The sequence below is a fragment of the Oryctolagus cuniculus genome, chromosome 5 (genome assembly GCF_051225735.1).
Source record: "Oryctolagus cuniculus isolate XC-2025 breed Fujian yellow rabbit chromosome 5, ASM5122573v1, whole genome shotgun sequence".
NCBI lineage: Eukaryota > Metazoa > Chordata > Mammalia > Lagomorpha > Leporidae > Oryctolagus > Oryctolagus cuniculus.
Window position 1 is genome coordinate 15,741,300 of NC_142871.1, and position 21,720 is coordinate 15,763,019.

Genomic DNA, 21,720 nt, shown 5'->3' on the forward strand with positions numbered 1-21,720 from the left:
CAAGGACTTGGGCCATCTTCTACTGCTTTCCCAGGCCACAGAAGAGAGCTGGATCAGAAGTGGAGCAGCCAGGACTTGAACCAGCGCCCATAAGAACCTTTTTCTAGCACTACATTGAAGTGGAAATTTATTGTATAGATTCTTATTCAAGGGTCTTGGGAAATACATACGATGTATTTAAGTGATTTTCATAGAAGACAAAGCATATTTGAGTTCCATTAGGAGAAAAATGATTTGCATTTTGTAACTTTCTGTATTTTTAAACTGTTATTATTATTATTATTATTATTTTTGGACAGGCAGATTTAGACACAGAGAGAGAGAGACAGGGAGAAAGGTCTTCCTTTTTCCATTGGTTCACCCCCCAAATGGCCGCTATGGCCAGTGCACTGTGCTGATCCAAAGCCAGGAGCCAGGTGCTTCCTCCTGGTCTCCCATGCAGGTGCAGGGCTCAAGCACTTGGACTATTGTCTACTGCCTTCCCAGGCCACAGCAGAGAGCTGAACTGGAAGAGGAGCAACTGGGACAGAATCCGGCGCCCCCACCGGGACTAGAACCCGGTGTGCTGGCGCCGCAGGTGAAGGATTAGCCTAGTGAGCAGCGGCGCAGGCCAACCTGTTTGTTTTAATACCTAATACTTGTGAAAGCTACAGAACCGGTAGCTTTTAATTCTGTACCATACGGGTCTTAGAAACCAAAAGGAAATAGCTCTGCAATGCATTTTTACTGGAGTTTGACCTGAGTCAAGTTATAACATGACATTGTAAATTATGAATCACCCTATATCTTTTTATATTAATTTCTACTTATTTCATTCTATTTGGAATATTGGGAGACAGAGACAGCCATAGAGAGGTCTTCTATTTTCTTGTTTACTTCCCAAATGCCAACAGTCCAGGTTAGACCAGGCCAAAGCCAAGAGCCTGGAACTCCAACTCCATGTAAGTGGCAGAAACCTGAGCACTTGAGCCACTCACGGCTCCCTCCCAAAGTTCATATTAGCAGGAAGTTAGAACAGCCAGGACTCAACAGGCATTCAGATACAGGATGCATGTGGCTCAACTGGCCTCTTAACTCCTTCGCTGCCCCCACCTGATGTCTTTTTTAAAAATCATGATTAGCTATAAGAATATAGAATATGTAAACTTATGGAAAATAGAATTAAAAGATAAGTTTATTTTGATAGAAAAAATGAAATCTGTATATAAACGAATTTTCAAAAATTCATAGAAAATGTGTTCTGAAAAAATTATTCATGAATTTCTAAACTTTTTACACCAAAATAAATGTTTTAATTCTATTTTCTAAAAACTCTTTGAAGTAGCCTCATGCATAGACATACTTAAATTTTGCTATATTTTATTGTAAGTTTTATTTTTCTGATTTAAAAGAATCTCATTTCTCATTTGCATAAGTTTAGTTTAAGTACACTAACATATTAACCCATTTGAATCTTCAGTGATACTTACTGCACAGCAGGCTCCAACTGAGAAAATTGAGATTAAAAAAGATTCAGGGGTCTTTTAAAAAACTTTTACTTATTTGCTTGTTTTCATCTTATGCAAAAGGCAGCAGAGACAGAGGTAGAAAAAGAGGCACACAGAGAGTGATATCTTCCATATCCTGGTTCACTCCCTAACTTCCTACAGCAACTGAGGCTGGACCAGGATGAACCCAGTAGCCTGAAACTCATTCCCTGTCTCCCACATACATGGCAGGGACCCGAGTACTTGAGCCATCACTTGTTGCCTCCCCAGGGAATGCATTAGCAGGAAGATGGATCAGAAGTAGAGGTGGCGCTCCGACTCAGGCATTCTGATCTGGAATGCCAGTATCCCATGCAGCATTTTAACTGCTGTATCAAAGCCCCTCCTCCTCTATCCCCAGAAGTCTTACAGAATATTAATAGCAGAGGCAGGATTAGAACACAGGTCGTCAGTTACTATGCCATGGTTGGCTACATCCTTGTATGTGTGTGTGCTCCACATTGTCCAGTCCAATTTCCCATTAAAGCTACAGTATTATAATTCTGCACTTTTGGAACTTCACCAAAAACTCTTAGAAAAATATTTCCTATTATACATATAGCAAATAAGACGTGAGCTGTTGGAGTCGCAACTCAAAGTGGCCTCACTACAAGACATGTCTTGCCAACTCCTGGTGAATGCTGAAGGCACAGACTGTTTAGAAGCCAAAGAAAAAGTCCATGTTATTGGAAATCGGCTCAAACTTCTCTTGAAGGAGGTCAGTCGTCATATCAAGGAACTGGAGAAGTTATTAGACATGCCAAGCAGTCAGCAGGTAAGCTTTAAACAGACATGATTGTGCAAGGGTAGCCTGTCTCACAGAGACCAGAGCAGCAGCATCTTCAGGCATTTAAGAAAGACTTAGAAAGTGGTACTTGTGGGAAAGGAGTGCCTACTCTCACTCACTGCTCCTCCAAGTCACATCTCAGAATTAAAGAGAAGACTCATCCATATATATTATAGGACACTGCTTTTGAGTCCATTATATCCAAAAGATCTTTTGTCATTCTTCCTACCAACCCTGTTACCACTATTGTGACATTTATATTTTACCCTGGTTATTTAAGAATTCCCACATTTTCACTTAACACAGCCATGGCAGAGAAAACCAGGCATTGCGGTGAGTGATGTATTCAACCCATGTAAAGCGTGATTCTCCTCCCTTATATGGTAATTTATACATTGAAAATGGTCCTCTGTTCATTTATTTTTATATTATTTTCTTAAATCTATTGCATCATGGTAGTAATGTTGGTCTTGGGAAAAGCATTTGCAAATGTAGCTGTCCCTGGTAAGATTTGTTACACTCAATTTTGAAATCAAGTGAAGAACACACAAAAGATTTGCTTTTTTATCGGCATGCAAAACAGCAGTCTATTTTAAATAGCATCAAGGGTCAGAAATAATGTAATTTCTCTGATGCTTCCAGGCAGATTCCTGGATAACTTTTGTTGGTGACTACTTGAATTGATTTTTCTCTGCCCTGACTGACCTGCAGTTATAAAACAGACTTCTCTTCCCATGCTGATATCATTTCCTCCCCATGCATGTCATTAAGAAATAATAAAGTTTTAAGTGACTCATAGCAGTAACAAAGCGTATAGCTAGGTTTGCCAGAAGGACCAAACATAAACAAGGAAATCCAAATGTACTGGAAGAATTAGGTCCTGTTCTGAGATGTTGTCTGAGTCCCTTTTCCCCAAGGATTTGTGTGTGTGTATGTGCGTGTGTGTGTGTGACATACACATGGGATGGAGGGTTAGAGTGGGGAATACATTGTGTGTGAGGCAACCTCCATTCTCTGGGACATGGCATTCTTAAAAGGATCTCTTTTCCCACCTAGGATCTGTCTTCCTGGTCTTCTGCTGATGAACTAGACACTTCGGGATCTGTGAGTCCCACATCAGGAAGAAGCACCCCAAACAGACAGAAATCGGTAACTGTCCATCAGTGACTTTCAGTGGGCCCAGAGGGAGGGAACACAGGGGAGTGACAGTACTTGTGCCTGCCACAGGTTCCGCAGGCTCTTCCCACCCGAATGCAGGAACCCCCAGACAGATGCGGACTGTCACCCCAGGTAGAGCTTCTTGTCAACCTGCCACCGCCCTTCTGGCATGCACTCAGGAACACAAAATGGGAGTTCTCTCTTTCAAAAGAACCAGGGCTCAAGGTGTGGCTGGTATGCAGGGAGAAAACTTAGTGTTCCTGCTCAAATGGCCATTTCTAGAATGGTGCTCATGTGTCCCTTTGGTGGCTCCTCCTTCAAACCACCACTGCTATGTTCACCTCAAAAAGGACAGGAATAGCTCAGCCAGAGGTGGACAAAACTGAGAATGTCTTATGAACCCAAGGAATTGATGAGCCGAGGTTCTCTTAACTCTCCAGCAAGGAACTTTGTGAGTGGTGGTCCTGAAGGTGTCTGGCCATTTACTGCCACTAAAGTGGCAACAAGTCAGCCCACCCACCCACAAGGCCAGTGGTAGGGGTGTCCTCACTGCAGAACACTGAGGATGCAAAACACAAATGTGGCCCCTGCTACCCTCTATGCCTTGGTTTCTCTGTGTAATTAGAAGCTTGTTTTTGTTTTGTTATTTTTTGTCTGGCTTTATGATTATAGTCATTCCATTTTTCCTTAGTTTTTAGAAGTATCAATTTCATTTGTACCCTTTTGTTATAAGCACTTACGTTCTATGCTGACAAATGTATTATCTCTTCTAGGATTTTTTTTTCTTCTACATTCACTAGTTTCCTATAGATCCTAGTTTAAGAATGTGAAGGAATACTGGCTTTTCAAGTTAAATTTTAGACTTTGTTCAACTTGAGTTTAATTTGTTGGGTCTCATCCCTGCCAAAAACAATGTCATGTTACTGTTGCTGTGTTTATCTGCAGAGAATTGTACAAGCACCATTTTAATATTTTAAAAGATGAGAAAAATATGTAAAATATCTTTGACACTTATGGTCTAGCATGGTGAATTTGTTGTCAGTGAATATAGAGAGACACTTGAGTAGTGTAGAGTCACTGGTTTCCACCATGAGTTTATGCCCATTGTGGTGTGGACCTCAGAACCACAATTTGCATTTCTTCAGTGATTGATAATATATACCTACATTGATTGCACCAAAAGAAAAGCCAGTTTCCTTAATTCATGGGTACTGATTGTTTCATTTGATTTGTTTTTCTTTTGCTGCACTTTTAGTTTAATTTTCATCAGTAGCTTGTCTTTATTTGCCTGGACTGAACATTCTTCTTTCTTTACCCCCTGTTCATTGCAAACAGCCACGAGGCAAATGTAGTCCCTCACAGCCCGGACCCTCTGTGAGCAGTCCACATAGCAGGTACCTCCTTCTCCTGGTTTCCACACTGTTCTAGAACTCCAAGAGGATGATGAAAGTGGTCCGTGACTAAGTGTGCCTACATCTGATCTGCCTCAGGACAGTTGAGAAATTATCCATTTCAATCCACATCATTCCCTAACAAATTGTAAGAGGCATTTCTAAAACAAAAGTATGAGTCAAACTCAGAGCATAAATGTCTGGACCCCACTGAAAATTTGTTCAGCCACCCGCAGCCCACGTGGTACTTTCCATCACATTGTCTTCCGTGTGTTGCAAGGATTCCATACAACCAGTGCAACAGCTTCCATTTGATTCATGGCAGACTTTTATCATCCTCTTTATTTCTAGAGTTAACAATCAGACAGGTAATAAATCAATGAATTATTAGACCATCCACAGAACCCACAGATCTGCATAAAACATACTAACATCCCCAGCTTTTTATTTTATTTTAATGTTTTATCCAGATTGTGGGTTTTGGGTTCTCAGCATAGCCAGTCCTCAGTGGGTATTCTTCACTTAACATTAATGCGCACCTTCTCTCTTCAGCTTTTCCTGGACCTCCTCTCTAGCCAGCACACTCAGTCTCTCACGCTCCTGAAGCCTGGCGAGCTCTCTCTCTCTGGCGCAGCCACCGTCTGTGCCCTAGCCCTGTTGGCCCCCCAGCTGCCTCCAGCCACTCCTCTGTGCTTCACGCCTTGCCTCTCACCAGCCCTTGTTTCTGCAGTTGGCAGTGCTTTGCCTTCTTTGTTGTTGGTGTGATGTCTGTGCTCCTCTGCCCTTCCACTTAGCAGTTCAGGTTTCCTAGATTCTCTGAAAATAAAACCATTGTCCCCATAGCTGAGTTTCATTCCCATCCCAAGGAGTTCACTGTTAAAAATAGGTTGCTCCTCCCACCCTCCACACAACCCCACCCCGTAAACTTACCACCACTGAGCAGGAATCTAAATCCTGGAAGGAGGGCAGGGAGGAGGACAGGTAGAACTGTAAACAATTGTGAGCTGTATTGCGGCAGGGGCTGGCTATGTCAATGGGCCACTGCCTCTCAGCAGAACTAATGCAGAATGTGTTTTGATATGTTTTTTTTTTTTTTTGGTTTTAAGCCTCATTTTATTTTATAATTTTTTTCTCTTTCCCATTGGTTTGGTCTGAAGACAATTTTGTGGGTTTTCTTCCCCGTCCATAACAAAATATCAATGCTGAAATATGGAGAAAAACTCAGAGGGACTTTTGAAGATAATGATGGACTTCTGTGGGTGATCTGATGTTTGCTTAACCTCTACAGGAAAAGATAATCATGTACCATAGATAATGTGTGTATTATACAGTCCCTGTCTTCACAAATGCTAAAGTGCCATGAACACAAAGTGAAGGCTAGCTCCATGTTTTTCCTTTGAGGATACCAGAGATCAGTTCTTTGATGATGAGAAGGGGAAAGCCCTTATATGTATGCAACACCAACAGCAACCACCCTTTGGTTCTGAAATATCACATCTGTGTGCCCCCTGATTATTTCAGACAACTACCCAGGTCTTAAAATGTCAAGGGCCTCATTTCTGATGGCAAAGAGCTTTCACGTGCCTCCTAACAGGGCTTTGCGGCTGGGACAGCGACACTCTCACTGCGACATTCAGCTCTGCTTTGTCCCACATTGTTGACTAACGTCTTTCTGAGAATTCAGCACAATGTTCACTTTGCTACTCTGATAGGTTGGAATTCAAACCTTTACCTGAATGGCAAACTCCATCAAAATCCTTGGCAGACTGGTTGTGGTTGAATACTCTTTATCTTCGTAACTCTGTGACACCTGTAGGAGTGCACCCAACCCCAACAATCGAATGCAAATTCAGTGGGGGAAGAAGGAGCTTCACTTAACCAGGCTGCCATGGTGGCCCCTTTCCTGGAGTATTGAAATATCTTGTGTTTGATCTTGCACTGGTTCAGCAATTCTGGAAGATGAAGTTAGCTTAGAATGTTGCCTCCAATGGTCTGCAATGGGAAACTTTTAGACAGTCTTCCTGGGGCAGGAAAGAGGCTATGTTGGAACAAACTTCAAGCTGAGGGACATCTTATATGTTTTTGTTGTCACTGCTGCTGTTACAGTGGTGGTGGTGGTGGTGGTTTTGTTACTGTTTAGTCATATATTATTAATATGAGGGGTAGTTGAACAATAAATGGAAAATGCCTATTATGAAAAGGCTGCACAAATTTCAAATATTTTGCACTAAAATAAAACAACTGAATTCCATTTTCTGTGAAAGTCTTGAAGTCCCTTCCTCTACTTAGCTGTTTGATATTTCACTTTGATTTGATGATGGCAGTTTGATTCCCTTGTATAGGCATCTAAACCTGTATATGGACTGAAGCCAACAGTTACTGAACATCTTTTATGTTTAGGTACTGGGTCTATAAAATTAATGTAGTATGGTTCCTATCTTTAAAAGGCTTATAATTTATCAGAATCATCTAGAGATTCCTTAAACCAGCTAAAAGAATGTCTCCAGGACTTCTTGAAATTATAAATATTTTAAAAGAAATCTTAGTATACATTTTAACTGGATCATGATCTTTATTTAAGATTAAACATTTTAGAAGTATTCTGTCAAAGCAATATGTAAAATAGTCCAGTTGGAACCTTTTTCCTAAATCTGCCATAAAATTTTCTAATCCTATCACCAGTATCTCCTCAAAACTCTACTACAGATGAGTTGAACTTGACAAGTTAGAAGATTTCATTCCAATTCCATGCAAAGCAAAGGAATAATTGTTCTGTGGTCTGGATGGAGTAATTTCTAAAGCTTCTAAGTATTAGAAAATGTAAAATTGCCCTGGACACTGTTGGTCTCTGGCACCTTCTACACAGAAAAGTGGCAAATAACTGCCTGAATTACTGAAAGGGAGGGAAAAATACCACATATAAAATGTGTTCGAGACAGTCAGATACACTTAAGGAAGCCCAGTGGGGTTTTTCCCATGTACACTGGGTCCTCACTATAAACACCATGAAATTTCTTGTAGAATTTGTTCTCAAGTCTTTGATATCAGACTCTGCCCTGGCAATCTACTTGTTCAAACCACTCAGAGAGCCTCAAGCTAGAGCAGCCTCCCTTCTAAGGCAGGCTGCCTGCTCATGCCTCCAGAACTGCTATAGGATATTGCTCCAGTAGGTTTCCCTTTTGCTTTTTATTGAGGTGGACCTTTCCCCTGTTTCGGGAGAATAAGTCAAGTACTTGGGGAATTCATCTCATCTTTGAAAGCATTATTATGATTTTGGGGGGAGGAAAGGCTGAATCCAGCCAACCCCCAAGGGTATGAGTCAGCACTTGAGTCCTTTGGTATAATAATACAGATAATAACAACAAGTTGATAACATGTAGTTCGTACTTAATGTAGTCCAAGCACATGCTAAGCACTGTCTATCCGTTACCTCCTGTAACCGTCACAAGAACCCATTGACATGGCCACAGCCCTTGCTTTTATGGACAAGGATGGCAGGATTCAGTGTGAAGATGTAGGATTTCAACCCAATTCTCCCCTGACTCTGGACCCTAGCTTGTTAATCACACCACTGTACTGAAGGGCCATCCGTAGGTAGGATACTGCAAACAATTTGAGGGCTTGGGACATCACAGACTCCCTGACATAGGTTAGGCAAAGCCAGAATATTTGGTTTGAAATAAGAACAGCTAGCATCCTAAGCTGATTCTGAAACTCATCGTCTGTACCACATATCCAGGAAACACTGAGTTTCAAACCCCACTCACACAACAGCAGGCAGCGAGATCAGGGACAACCTAGATATTTCAACATAATACATTCCTGTTACTCTACTGCCAGAGTCAGCCAACAAGTAGCAAAATGAATCGAAAGTTTCTTTTCAATTGACTTTAAATATCATTTTGTTTTCCTTGACTATGCAAAATTCTGACAGTGAGTCACACTCTGTCAATGTTCAGACTTCTCATGTCTCTTTGTCATATATACTTTCTTTTGTGTGGTGTGTTATGTACAAGAATACTATAGAAAGTTCATGGAAATGCATATTATGGGAAACATGCATTTCAAAAAATTTTTGCATCAAAATAAGTTTATTTTTGAATTCTATCTTCCACAAACTTTTTTTTAAAGATTTATTTATTTATTTGAAAGGCAGAGTTAGACACAGAGAGAGGTCTTCCATCCACCAGTGCACTCCTCAAATGGCTGTATCAACCAGAGCTGGGCCAGGCTGAAGCCAGGAGCCTCCTCGGGGTCCCCCACGTGGGTGCAGAGGCCCAAACACTTGGGCCATCCTCCACTGCCTTACCAGGCTCATTAGCAGGGTGTGTAGTCAAAGCAGAGTGGCCAGGACTCCAGCTGGCTCCCACATTAGATGCCTGCATCACAGGTGGTGGCTTTACCCGCTGTACCACAATGCCAGCCCTTTCCACAAACCTTTGATGTGCTCTTGTACTACTCCCTCCCCTGCCACCTTCCTTTCCCCCATCTGTATGTGTATTTTTGGGGAAGAGATGAAACAACTTCTGAGAAATTATTTACTTCCAAATTTTAAAGAGTAACAAGAGTGAGAATAATAAATATTTACTTGTAGAGAATAAGCCCCCTGTTTTCCGGACAGAATTGTCTGATATGTCTCCATTGATTAAGTTACTTGTATAAGTTCACACATTTACTTTTCCCTACACAAATACAATGTACACTGGTATCAACTTAAGTAATAACCCCAGTAGAGAGTGAACAGTGGCTAGTCAACAAGTTTCCTTTGTTCCTTCCCTTAATGAATTTCCCAAGACTCTTGAAATTGAGGTAATTTTTAGGTAGGTCAATAGGAAAATACTGAAAGTATACTTTTTAACCTGTTGGTACTAAAATTTCTAGAATAGATTCAACCTGAAGAGGAGGTGACTTTTAGCCTTAGCCCAGGGAGTGGGCCTTTTTCTTAGTAGAGTGAATATTTTCCAAAGCAGTCAACTGTAGGGGTGGTCATTAAGTACTATGTGTTCCCTTCATCCCTATCTCAACTCATTACTTTTTCCCTATGTTGGCACTCTTCAATATTGAAAGTCATGTGCCAATTAATTTGTAATAAAGAATTCTCTGATACTGTTAAATGTGCCATGTGTTTCAACAGAGTTTGTAACACATGAGCCCTTCATCTAAAGATGGTATCTTTCTCATTTTTCATTGGTATAAACTAGTCAATATCCTTTGTTTTGATCTTGATTTTTTTTCCTAATTGCTCAAAGAAATTAATAATTAATAAATAGGGGCTCTTGGCCGGCACCGCGGCTCACTAGGCTAATCCTCCGCCTTGTGGCGCCAGCACACCGGGTTCTAGTCCCGGTCAGGGCGCCGGATTCTGTCCCGGTTGCCCCTCTTCCAGGCCAGCTCTCTGCTGTGGCCCAGAAGTGCAGTGGAGGATGGCCCAGGTCCTTGGGCCCTGCACCCGCATGGGAGACCGGGAGAGGCGCCTGGCTCCTGGCTTCAGATCAGCGCGGTGCGCCAGCTGCAGCACGCCAGCCGCAGCGGCCATTGGAGGGTGAACCAATGGCAAAGGAAGACCTTTCTCTCTCTCTCTCACTGTCCACTCTGCCTGTCAAAAATAAAAATAAATAAATAAATAGGGGCTCTTAAGCTCTGTTAGATTGTAGTATCAATTATATACGTAAATCTGCCTGAAACAAAGTCTGAGAGTGAGTTGGTTATATATATATTCAATAAAGAAGATATATTTAAGAAAAGTTCAGTGCAGAGATTGTGGGTAGCTTATCCCAAGACACTTTAAGGCAAACTACCTAATCATACGTTATCAGAGAAAAATGATTTTAGGACATTAACAAACCCCTAATCTTTGCAAATGAGAACACTGAAGACCAAAGAGACTGATTTACTTGCCCATGTATAATTATACAACTGCCTCAAAACAAACCATCCTTCTTTCTACATACTGATTTGATGATCACTGTACTGCTATGAGGCTTTATGACTAGAGGTGCTTACTTTAGACACAAGAAAAGCACTCTGAGTATTTTAGGATGCCAGCATTCTTATCCTTGTTCCTACATATGAAATACCTATGAAATGAACATGAGCAGCATGACCGTCATTCATAACACTGGACAGAGCATGGCGTAGAATATGATGGACAGAGATTTTGGAACCCTGAGTGCCTAGTGGATCCCTCTCTCCTCCCACCTTTAACTAGTGAGTTTGGAGAGGTCATTTACACTATGCATGGAGTTTGAGTTCAAGCTGAAATCCCAGGTCAAAAATCTCAGTTCTGCCACTTGGTAGCTGTACAAACTTGATCTGGTTATTTCACTTATCTGAGCTTCCTTTCATGTATAAAATGAAAATAATATGCACATACTCCAGAGGCCTGTTGTGGAGATTCAGTGAGAAAACCCAAGATAAATTCTGGAGTGTTGTTAGCAATTAGAAGTATAACTGCTAACTATCCTTACCTTATCTACAAAATTAGGAAGTAGATTAGATACTCTCTAAGGCCCTGTCTCATCATCAGTATTTTATATTTAAGTAACTCAAGTTTCTATCTTTCCCTATCATTAATAAGGTATATGAAAAAAAAATTTTGTATGCTATATTCTTATTTTCCCCAAAGTACATACTTTTTTTTCCTATGTGGCTCATTAGGAGTAACACAATGGTCATAACATCAGGGTAGTTGATCAATTTGACCACTAGATGGTGATTGAACTCTTGTGGGCCCTTAGTTGGGAGGTTATTTACACTGACGAATTAGAAGACACAAATCATACAAAAAATGGAACTGTAAAGTTAGAAGAGCATCTAGCCTAATTTGAAGGGATTGATGAAGACATTGGCAGTTGGAGGTAAAATGCATTGAGGTTATACTATAATTTGTGAACTTCAGGAAAGAACAAGGTCTGATTTGATTTTTTTTCCATTTCAGTATAAGAACTATCCAAGAAACACATTTGGTACGGGGTTGCTTGACTCTTCCCCAGAACCATTGTTTTTGTCTCCCATCTTTCTTTGAAAAATTAGTGAAGAAGTTTCAGTAGTCTTCCTGTTCCCTGATCTTCCCTGAACATATAATATAGCTTATATAGTCTTAAAAATTTATTTTCTCTGGTGCTACCCTTTACTTTCACTGATAATAAGGTGTCCCACCTTCAGAAACTAAGAGCTAATAGGGGATCTGCAAACACAGTGTTTTCTTATGACCAGAATGCAGTTACCAATATAGTTTATATACCTTCATATTGCCCCAACAGGCTCACATTCAATGTTCCCACTTTCAGGGATATTTAAAACCATCAGGGAATTCATACTAGGTGTGTGACACTGTATCTCCTTGCCATCCCTATCCTTTCTCATGTCATGTGGGTGTGCACAAAATGGTTCTGGTAGATAACATTTCTTTCTTCATCTTTCCCAGTAGTCACTGAACAAAGTGTGACTGCTCCTCAAAACAAAACAATGGCACCCTACTTATAACCTGTTTGCCTGCTGAGTGTTTCTCTGGCAGTCTTCCTTATGAATTCAGAAATTTGTGCTTAATCCCCCATGCACTATTTAAAAGGAATCTATAAGAGACACAGGGAAACTTGAAACTTGTAATCTAGAAGGACCCTTCAAGGTGACCATCTTGGGACAGGCATGCACTGGAGACACTGCCTAAGGGGCCTGTGTCCCACATTGCAGTGCCTGGCTTCAATTCCTGGCCTTGGCCCCACCTCCTAACTCCATCTTTCTGTTGGTACAGATGCTGGGAGGCAGCAGTGAAGGCTCAGATAATGGAGTCTCTGCTACCCAAGTGAGAGATCTCAGTTGAATTCCCAGTTCCTGGCTTTATCCTGACCCAGCCCAGGCCATTGCAGACATTTGGGGAGTGAACCAGTAGGAGTGCTCACTTGCTCTCGCTTGCGCTCTCTCTCTCTCTCTCTCTCCACCCACCTCTCTCCCCCCTCCTTCTCTCTATCTGTCTCTCCTCTCCCTCCCCCCTCCTTTCCTCTCTTCCCTCCCTCCTTCTCTCTCTCTCCTCTCCCTCCCCCCTCCTTTCCTCTCTTCCCTCCTTCCTTCTCTCTCTCTCTCTCCTCTCTCTCTCTCTGTTTTGTTGTGTCTATCTCTCTGTGTGTCTCTTTCTGTGCTGTTCAAATAATAAAAAAATGTTAAAAATGATGATGAAAATGTCTTCCTCAGATAAATGGAACAGAGCTAGTGACAGGATCAGACTAGAATCTACATCCTTCAACATCTGTGTTCTGAACACAGACTCTACCGCTAGTTCTTGCTCACACAGCTTGGGAACCCACTAATGTCAGGGCCAGGTGCTGATTCAGTGCAAGATGAAACCATGGTATACTGGAAGATCAACTAAGCTTTGTGGGTCTATGTAAAATGCTTGGGACTGTTTTTGTCCTTGATGCATGGGTTTTGATATCTATGGGATGGCCAGCTGGGATGGCTTATATGATTCTGACTGCAAGTAATTTTGCCTAACAATGTTTCTGATATCGTTAGATCAAAAATAAACTGCAAGAAACAGGTATATTTTAATTATCTGGGTCTACTTAAGGTATGCTGATATAATGTGTGAAATTAATATCTTTGTTGATGGAAAAGATTTTACCCAATTAAAGGATAAAGGGCTGGAATTTGATCTCAATTTGTTACTTTGAGCTGACCAACTAAAAGTTTACTCTTCGTCAGTGTGGTTTCCCACAACTCCTCATTTGGTGTTGGGTTAATGACCCGTGCATACTGCAGAAGGCTGGCAGCTCCTTTGCCAGACTGGGTTGTGTCTAGCCCTGTAGCTTTCAGGAAGATGGAGAAGCAAAAAGCAGCATTTGCCCAATGTTTGAGTTATTTGAATTATTTATGTCAATTCTTCTCCCAGGTCCACAAAAGGTGGCTCCGATTCCTCCCTTTCTGAACCCCAGCCAGCTCGGTCCAGCCGAGCCTTCTTGTTCCGAGTCCTCCGGGCGGCTCTTCCCCTTCAGCTTCTGCTGCTGCTCCTCATCGGGCTCGCCTGCCTCGTACCAATGTCAGAGGAAGACTATAGCTGTGCCCTCTCCAACAATTTTGCCCGATCATTCCACCCCATGCTCAGATATACCAATGGCCCTCCTCCACTCTGAACCAAGCAGATCTCATTGGCAAAAATGCTGGAAGCACAAGAAGGATGGAGCCAAAAGCATCCCAAACTACCAAAATGAGGACTTGAATCTTGGCAGGAGCCAGTGGTGTGCCGGCTTTGGCCATCCTCCGTGTCTCACATGTGCAAGTCATGGCTTCAGAGGTGGATGATAAGCAGTGCAGGAGAGCAAACAGACCAGAGAAGGTTTGGAAGAAATTTTGTTGGAGACTCTGAGCCTTAGCACAGAGGAGATTGAACGAGGACTTTCAAAGTTCCCTGGAATTGGGAATTCTGGACCTCTGGCCCATTCTATGCATAACCAAGGACTTCAGTAGACCATCTGGGCAGCGTTCCCATGGTGCTGCTCCATCCATCCAATAAACCGCCCACCCAGGCGCCATGTCAGTATCGTACAATCTACCAACCAACCAGTGCTCAAGAGATTTTAGTACATTGTAACATACAATTTTTAAGAGCTTATATGGCAGCTTTCCTTTTTGGCATGATGTTCTAACCTTTGCTTTAGAAGCACAAGCTGTAAATCTAAAATGCACTTTTTTAAAGATATAAAGAAAAACTAGATGTAATAAATATATAATGGAAGGCTTTATTGTGGAAAAAAGAATGTTATAGTAAAAAAAGATATTTATGTATGTACAGTTTGCTAAAGCCAAGTTTTGTTTGTATTGATTACTTTGCATTTATTATAGATACAGTAAAATATACTGTCCTGGATTTCTTTTTCCTCTAAAAATGGGTTGAAAGTCATTGTGAAGCAGGCAGTGATCATAATGCAACTACACAACTACAGTGATCGTGTGTGTGTGTATCTGTGTAATGAATGAAGCAGGATGTAAGTGTGTATTCAGGAGACAGGATAGATAAGGGAAGTGCACATTTAAACAGAAAGTCCCAGATGATTCATTTTTCCTCTTCCCTCCACAAACAGATCTCATGAATTCCTGCTTCTTGGCCTCTTTCATATTCTCCTCTGAAAGTGCTCCCTGGGGTCTCCTGTCTGCAGCGCTTCTCCATTCCATCCCAAGGGAATACGACAGCCTCGTAAACTTTCTTTAAGCATTCTCTTGTCCAGATGCATTCTTTTGTGCAAAGCTTTCCATTGTATTCATTGCCTACATGTATACAATTTTAGTCTTTCAAGTCCCGTCAATACAATTTTACTCTGCCCTTCTAATTTTGCTGATAAGAGGCCCTCATGAAATTATTTCATGCTCTTGGATTGTAATCCATCATTAAATAAGTTAGGGGGTATAGGAAACCCAGGTTTCTGGCTTCTCTTGAAAATTGAAAGCTCTGGTGCCCTGAAAACATCCCCACGTCAGCCATTGCTATCCTTTTTGAGAGTTGGAGGAGACAGGTTTTCCATTTGCGGTTATTGCCCATCAACTTCTCTCAGTTCCTGCACCAGCCTAAGCACAGTAGGTGTTTGAGTTTACAATTCCTGCTGTATGTTAAGTGTCTAAACCAATCTGAGATACTTGAAATTTCCTGAAACTGTCTTCCATGGTTTCCTGACACACATGGGCTGAGTATCATCTCAGGGTCCCTGGGGCTGGTGAAGCCTTCTGATCTCTGGGATCACTTCAGACCTTGCCCTTCGTTCTCCTGAAGCAGGACCTGGAAGCTTACATTTCAAATACATACCTGAAATAACTATTGAAACACACTGTCTTACCCTTTCTTGAGTCCATGATTTTGTTCCCATCATTCCTCTCTCTTCGCACACATGCCCTCTCCCTTGAAGAAATCCTGGACCCCCATTAGACAGTGTGTAGGATGTCTTTCTACTGAGCTTTCCTCTGGTGCTACTCCTGTCATGTGTGTTTGACTTTTCCGCCAGGTCACTCCCACTTTACTTCACTTTAGCCCACTCAGGGAGCAGGAATAATGCTGGTTTTATACGGAACACACCCTGTGCTTAAAGCATCCCATCCTTCCTCTGGAGAGGCTGGGGCGGTGTGGCATGGGAGAGGTCGATGCCTACACTGGCATCTAAGGTCCTTTCCAGACCTCACTCCTCCATCACTTCCCAGAACTCCTGCTTCTAACTCTTGAAATTAGAGGGGTTTCTTGCAGAGAGAGCCAACCCCTCTGGAACAGCATGGAACCTCCCACTCAGTGAGGCTGTAGGCCCAGGAAAAGCAAGCACAAAGACACAGCAGAAGATTTTCCTTCCCACAGGCTACAGTTACCTGACTTCCTCAGCACCTGCTCATCACTGAAGACTCAAATGTTAAATGTTTCTGTGAAAAAAAAAAGCTAATTTTGATTAGTAAAAAAACTTATAGTACAGTCTCATCTCTACATTTCTAAAACTCTGAGACACTCAAAATGGTATATAATGTGCATTTCCACTAAACTTTGAAGAGTTAAACAGAATGTTGGAAAGAATTAGGTGATGCAGCCAAGTATGAGTATTGAAGTGATGAGATCATAGCTTTCCTCATAAGACAACTCGACTAGCTAGGCAACGACCAAGCCAGCAGCCGATGAGACCAGGACCAGAGTCTTCCCAATTTCAAGAACCAGGGGCACCCTCACCGGCACCCTGCAGCTACCCTGGAAGTGGAGAGAGAGGATGTATTCTTCAAGGCCTTCTTGGAAGGGTTGGGGGCTTTTAGTGCATATTGAGGGTGTAAAAGGACCTGATCGCTGTTGAGGAGGCTCCTTTTCTGTGGTAAGGACTCTCAGGAGACCTGGTGTGGCCTGGACAGAAGCAATGAAGTTCTGTGTGAGTGGTGGGTGTGGAAGGACATGGACAAAGATACCATTAACCAACCAGGAAGGGTGAGAAGAGATTTAGTAATATCTTGGGTATGAGAATTGCACAGGCAAACAGGAAATGTTAGAAAAATTGATCATAAAGTAAAGCTGGATAAATAGTGAGAAACTAAAACTAGTGACTTATATAAGAAATCCAGGGAGGAATGAAAGACTTTGGAGGAAATTTCCCAGTTGTTCCCTAGGAAATGGGGTGGCAGAGGCTCTCCTTGTTTTTCTAAGAAGTAAAAAGAGATGGTGACAAAAGGCCCAAATAGGAAATTCAGCAAGATGTGGGTTGTAGTTCACTGTAAAAAGGCATATCAGTGCTGACTGATTTATAACCTACTCTCTGAGGCCAAATATTAAGAAATTATAGCTATAAAATTTTATTTATTGGAAAGCCATATAAGATATTGTAAAGCTAAAAATAATGGAGCAATGATGGCCAGATAAGGAGGGCCTCCATGGTGCTGATCTACATCTGCCTGAGTTCAATCAACATTTGGGTTCTTAGCTCTGTGCCCATGAGTCTGTCATCACTACCACCAAACTCCCATAGGGAATAGTGAAGCAATTAAAGTGGTCTCAGTGTTTACCATAGATCCAAAAATGACCAGGGCAAGTATTTCTGGACCAACTTGGCATCTACTCACTTCCCAAGTATTTATGGAATGCCTACTGTATGGTGGGAATGGCTCCAAGCTCCCTTGCAAGTCAAGTCTCAGCTAAGACCTCGCAACTTCTTATTTACTAATTAAGAGAAGGCACTGGGCCTTTACCATAAATATGAATGTGTGTCTTCCTCCACCGGGATGTCATGAATCTTGAGATCATGGCTCAAAAAAGACAAAAAGCCATCTCATTTAGGGGTAGAAAATGAGATTATTAGTAGGTCCCTATTTTAGGGCAGGAAATTTCCTTCTAAGTTCTTCATTACCTGGTTTATGTGATAGTGGATATTTTAAAGAGCATAACTGTCCATCCATTCAAATGGTAGCAGAGTAAAATCAGAGCAATTTACAGGCCTGGAAACATTTTTCCACTTGACTGTGGGAAGTGCTAAGATAATTTTGACTATGAGAGGAGGCATTTTTCTGAGCATTGTCATTTCAGTTGTAGATGTGACAACACATTGTGATCATTGAGCTGATCATTACCTGGAGGTAATGAACTGAGGAAGGATAACTTTTATTCTGTTGCTCCTGGCTTCTCTCAAACCTTGCCCTCAAAGGTATAAAATATTTGCTAGGAATCCATGGGGGCTACAGCACAAAGACCTGCATTTGTAGGAGAACTCAAGTTCAGAGGAATAAGCCAAAGAAGATTGCAAGCCTGGGGCATGTCCTACAACCTCTGTCAAACAGCCCCCTGTGGTATTTACCTAAGGCAAGTTGAAGGTTAGGAGTGGCTAATGCAAAGCCAGAGCAATTTACTGTCCACAAGGTGATCAACAAGGAAAGTTGAGTCTGAGAACTGAGGTTGGTATTTGGATGCCATCTTTCTTAAAACTGAAAGTCTGGGGAAAAAAGACTCAGCCTTACAAATGTTTCCACCTCCTCTTCCCTTGTTCTCCCAACCCTACCCCCTACCCAAAGGTATGGGAATGTAACTGAGTTTGAAAGCTGCAATAACATCAGGAGAGTGGGGACATTTGTAAGCTGAGCTACAGATGGTTGCACTTGGCGCTATAGGTGGCTGAGAAGAAATCTAGATGTCCCTGCTGAATTTAACTTCAGTGCCTTGCAGGTATGCCATCTGGGCCATTCTAAATCCTGCTGAACACATCTGCAGCTGGTGGTTGAACTCAAAAGCAAAGTTGCCAAGCAGCAGACAATAACAATGGACAGCAGTCCCCATCAGCTACCCCCAACCCTAAGCCACATTTTTTGGCAGGAGCCCAGAACAGCCCACCTCCCATGCTCTGTTCCGCACCTCTCATGGGAGTTGCAGGTTGACTGGAAACTTAGGCATGCAAGAGACTGGTGCCTTCCAAAGTGGGTTCTAGATCAGTAGCATCAGCATCACCTGGAAACTTGTTAAGACTGTACCACATTCAGCTTCTAGGCCACCATACACCCCATATGCGCACATCTTAGGGCCCTTTAACTTTTTTCCAGCTGGCCACCATGACAAAGTGTCTAAGTAAGTTTTCCCATACCCCCCTATAGCTTCATAAAACAATAAATTTCCATATGAATCTGGATTTTTAATCTGAACTCTTCTATGCCATTGACCTCTTTGGCTATCACTACTTTATGTAAGTGAACAGTATAACTGATTATGATGTGTATATGAATATTTGTATAATATTTCAGTATAGTTAAATATATAATGCAAACATATAATGTACATATGTATTATTACTACTGATTTTCATTTGCCACAATATGGATGAACCTGGGGAGCATTATACTCAGTGAAATAAACCAGTATCTTTTTTCAACAGTTGTTTTCTTCCAGCTGTTTGATGTACACCGATGCTACAGTGAACACTTTTGCATGTGTGTGCATGTGCACATTTTTGTACTACTGATCTTATTTCTCTAAGATGCATTGTTCAAGGTGGCATCACTGAATCAAAAGGTATGTACATTCTATCTTTGAATGCATTTTAATAAACTCTGCTGGACTATTTCTTGAAAAAGTTGTGATGATTAGCATTCCCACTCACAGTGGGGATGAAAACTTCCTTTTAAAAATTCCTTCCCTTGGTTCAAATTAGGGGAATTATGGCCAGATTATTACTGTTCAAATTCTGCACATTAGAATCTCTTAAAGAACTTTTAAAAATTCAGAATCCAAGACCATTCTGAATTAAATCCTGGTCTTTGGAGAGCAGTGGTTTTCACTCCCCAGGCTATTTCCATGTGCAGACGGCTTTGGGAAGGGCAGGACTGGATGTTATCAGTTTTCTAAAGTACTGCCCATTTGAGGCTAACAGTAGCTCTTGGTTGTAAAATTTGCCCCTCTGTGACTAGTTTATATGATAATTATCCTGTTTGTAATATCTCTTCAGGAAGGTCAGTTTTATCCTCTGAAGATTTTTTTTTAACATTTTCATGTGAAAGAAGCTTTTTGTATATGAGAAAAATTAGCCACCTGTATTATTTGATTTTAATATCTTCTTTAGTTACATGGAAAAGCTTTAATGTTTCATCATCAACTTTTAAAGGTTGTTTTGTTGGTTGTGGATGGTCTATACTATAAAGGCCTTTTTCTGATCCAAGATTATGCAAATGATTGTTGTATTTTCTTTTAATAATCTATATAGAACCACTTTTGTATTTGATATGAAGTAAGGAACTCCTTTGTCATTTTCCAAATGAATAGACAAAGGTCTCAAAACTGATCAGGAGTAACACAGAGATGCCACCTGTTATGAGTATTACCAATTTTTAGCAACCTGGATGTCAGCCAGTACAGAGCTTGTTAAATAAATTATAGTGCACACATAGTATTTACTATGATGAGACTATTTTTTTAAATTAGATTAACCTGTATGTGGATTAAGGAAGATATCTTCTATATATTCTTAAATTTAAAAAAAAGATATAGGATAATATACATGTAATATTTTTTGAGATTTATTTGCAAGAGTTACAAAAAAAGGAGACACAGAGAAAGAGATCTTTCACCTGCTGGTTCGCTTTACAATTGCCACAACAGTCAGATCTGGCCAGGCTGGAGCCAGGAACTCTATCGTGGTCTCCCACACTGGTAGTAGGAGCCCAAGCAATTATTTTGCTGCCTTCCTAGGCACATTAGCAGGGAGCTGGATCAGAAGCAGGGCAGCTGGAACTTGAGCTGGTGCTCAGATATTGGATGCTGATGTCACAGGTGGCTGCTTAACTCACTGTGCCACAACACCAGTCCCAATATGATCAATTTTTATAGAAAAAAACTATGCGTATCTATTAATTGTATGAGGCAAGAAAAAACTTTGGGGAGAGACAGAAGAAATACAAGGCTTGACATTGTGTCTGGAATTATAAAGAGAGAAACCATTTTAAGCATTTTTTGCTGCTTAAATTTTGACAGGGAGCATGACTTTTTTTTTATCCAAATTGATACAATAATGATAATTTGAAAAGACAAAGTCTTGAAAAAGACTTGTCCTCTTGTATGAAGAGACAACATGTGCTTTGCTTTTTAATTTTTAAAGAAAGTTTTTAATATGTCCAAAATAATGACAGGTTTCTAGTTATAAAAGTAGCAGAATCTTAATGATGAGTCATCTCTGAGTGTTAATTTTGACTGCTTGGCTCCAGGATGCAAGAACAAAGGGGTTCAGGCCGTGGTCTGGGATAAGGAGGCTCCCTACCCAGGAGACTCGCTAATTCACAGGAGAAAGTCTTCCCTGAGATGTTCAAATGACAGTCATTTGTTCAGGCAAAGTTCCAGCTTCCTAATATAGCATTGGCCTCAGAAGTCACCCTGCTTGCAGGTGAAGTCAGGCCACCAGAGGCAGCTGATCCCCAGAAGTGACAGGGGTTGGGAGGGGACAGGACTATGGTCAGCTGCTGGAAGTCACAGGTGGTTTGGGCTTGTGTCTGTGCATTTCTTCCCTGCTACAGGTGTCAGACATGCATTCTGCTTGCCTTTTGGCTTGAATCTGCGCCTACTCATTAATGTCCTATGAGACTCCACCTCGTGCAAGCCTGGCTTTGGCATGTGGTTCAGTGTCCCAACCTCACCTCACCTGTGGTATCTACTCACCAAAATGCAAAAATTGATTAAGGGAACCAGCAATCTGGACTTTTATACCAATTATTTTGGCTCAAGTCTTAAATAGGCTCTACCTGTAGCAGAGATTTTGCAGCCAAAATACTTGGACTCAAACCCCAGCTTGGCCAATTACTGGCTGTTTATAACCTGAGCAAGTTATTTACCATATCAGTTCCTCAATTTCCTTCTCTGTCAAATGGGATAATAAATAGTACCTACCAT

At 41.4% G+C, this 21,720-nt stretch overlaps 1 protein-coding gene across 15 annotated transcripts in view; it reads left to right on the forward strand.

The window, feature by feature from the left end:
- Nucleotides 1-14,743, forward strand: part of SYNE1 (spectrin repeat containing nuclear envelope protein 1) — a 551,459-nt gene extending 536,716 nt beyond the window's left edge. For all 15 annotated transcript variants that reach the window (XM_089332568.1, XM_070073379.2, XM_070073388.2 and 12 more), the window contains 4 exons: nucleotides 2,089-2,301; nucleotides 3,370-3,462; nucleotides 4,807-4,865; nucleotides 13,750-14,743. In XM_089332568.1, coding sequence (XP_089188694.1) covers nucleotides 2,089-2,301; nucleotides 3,370-3,462; nucleotides 4,807-4,865; nucleotides 13,750-13,990 — 606 coding nt within the window. In that variant the 3' untranslated portion in view covers nucleotides 13,991-14,743. The remainder of the gene's footprint in view (nucleotides 1-2,088; nucleotides 2,302-3,369; nucleotides 3,463-4,806; nucleotides 4,866-13,749) is intronic.
- The last annotated feature ends 6,977 nt before the right edge of the window (nucleotides 14,744-21,720 follow it).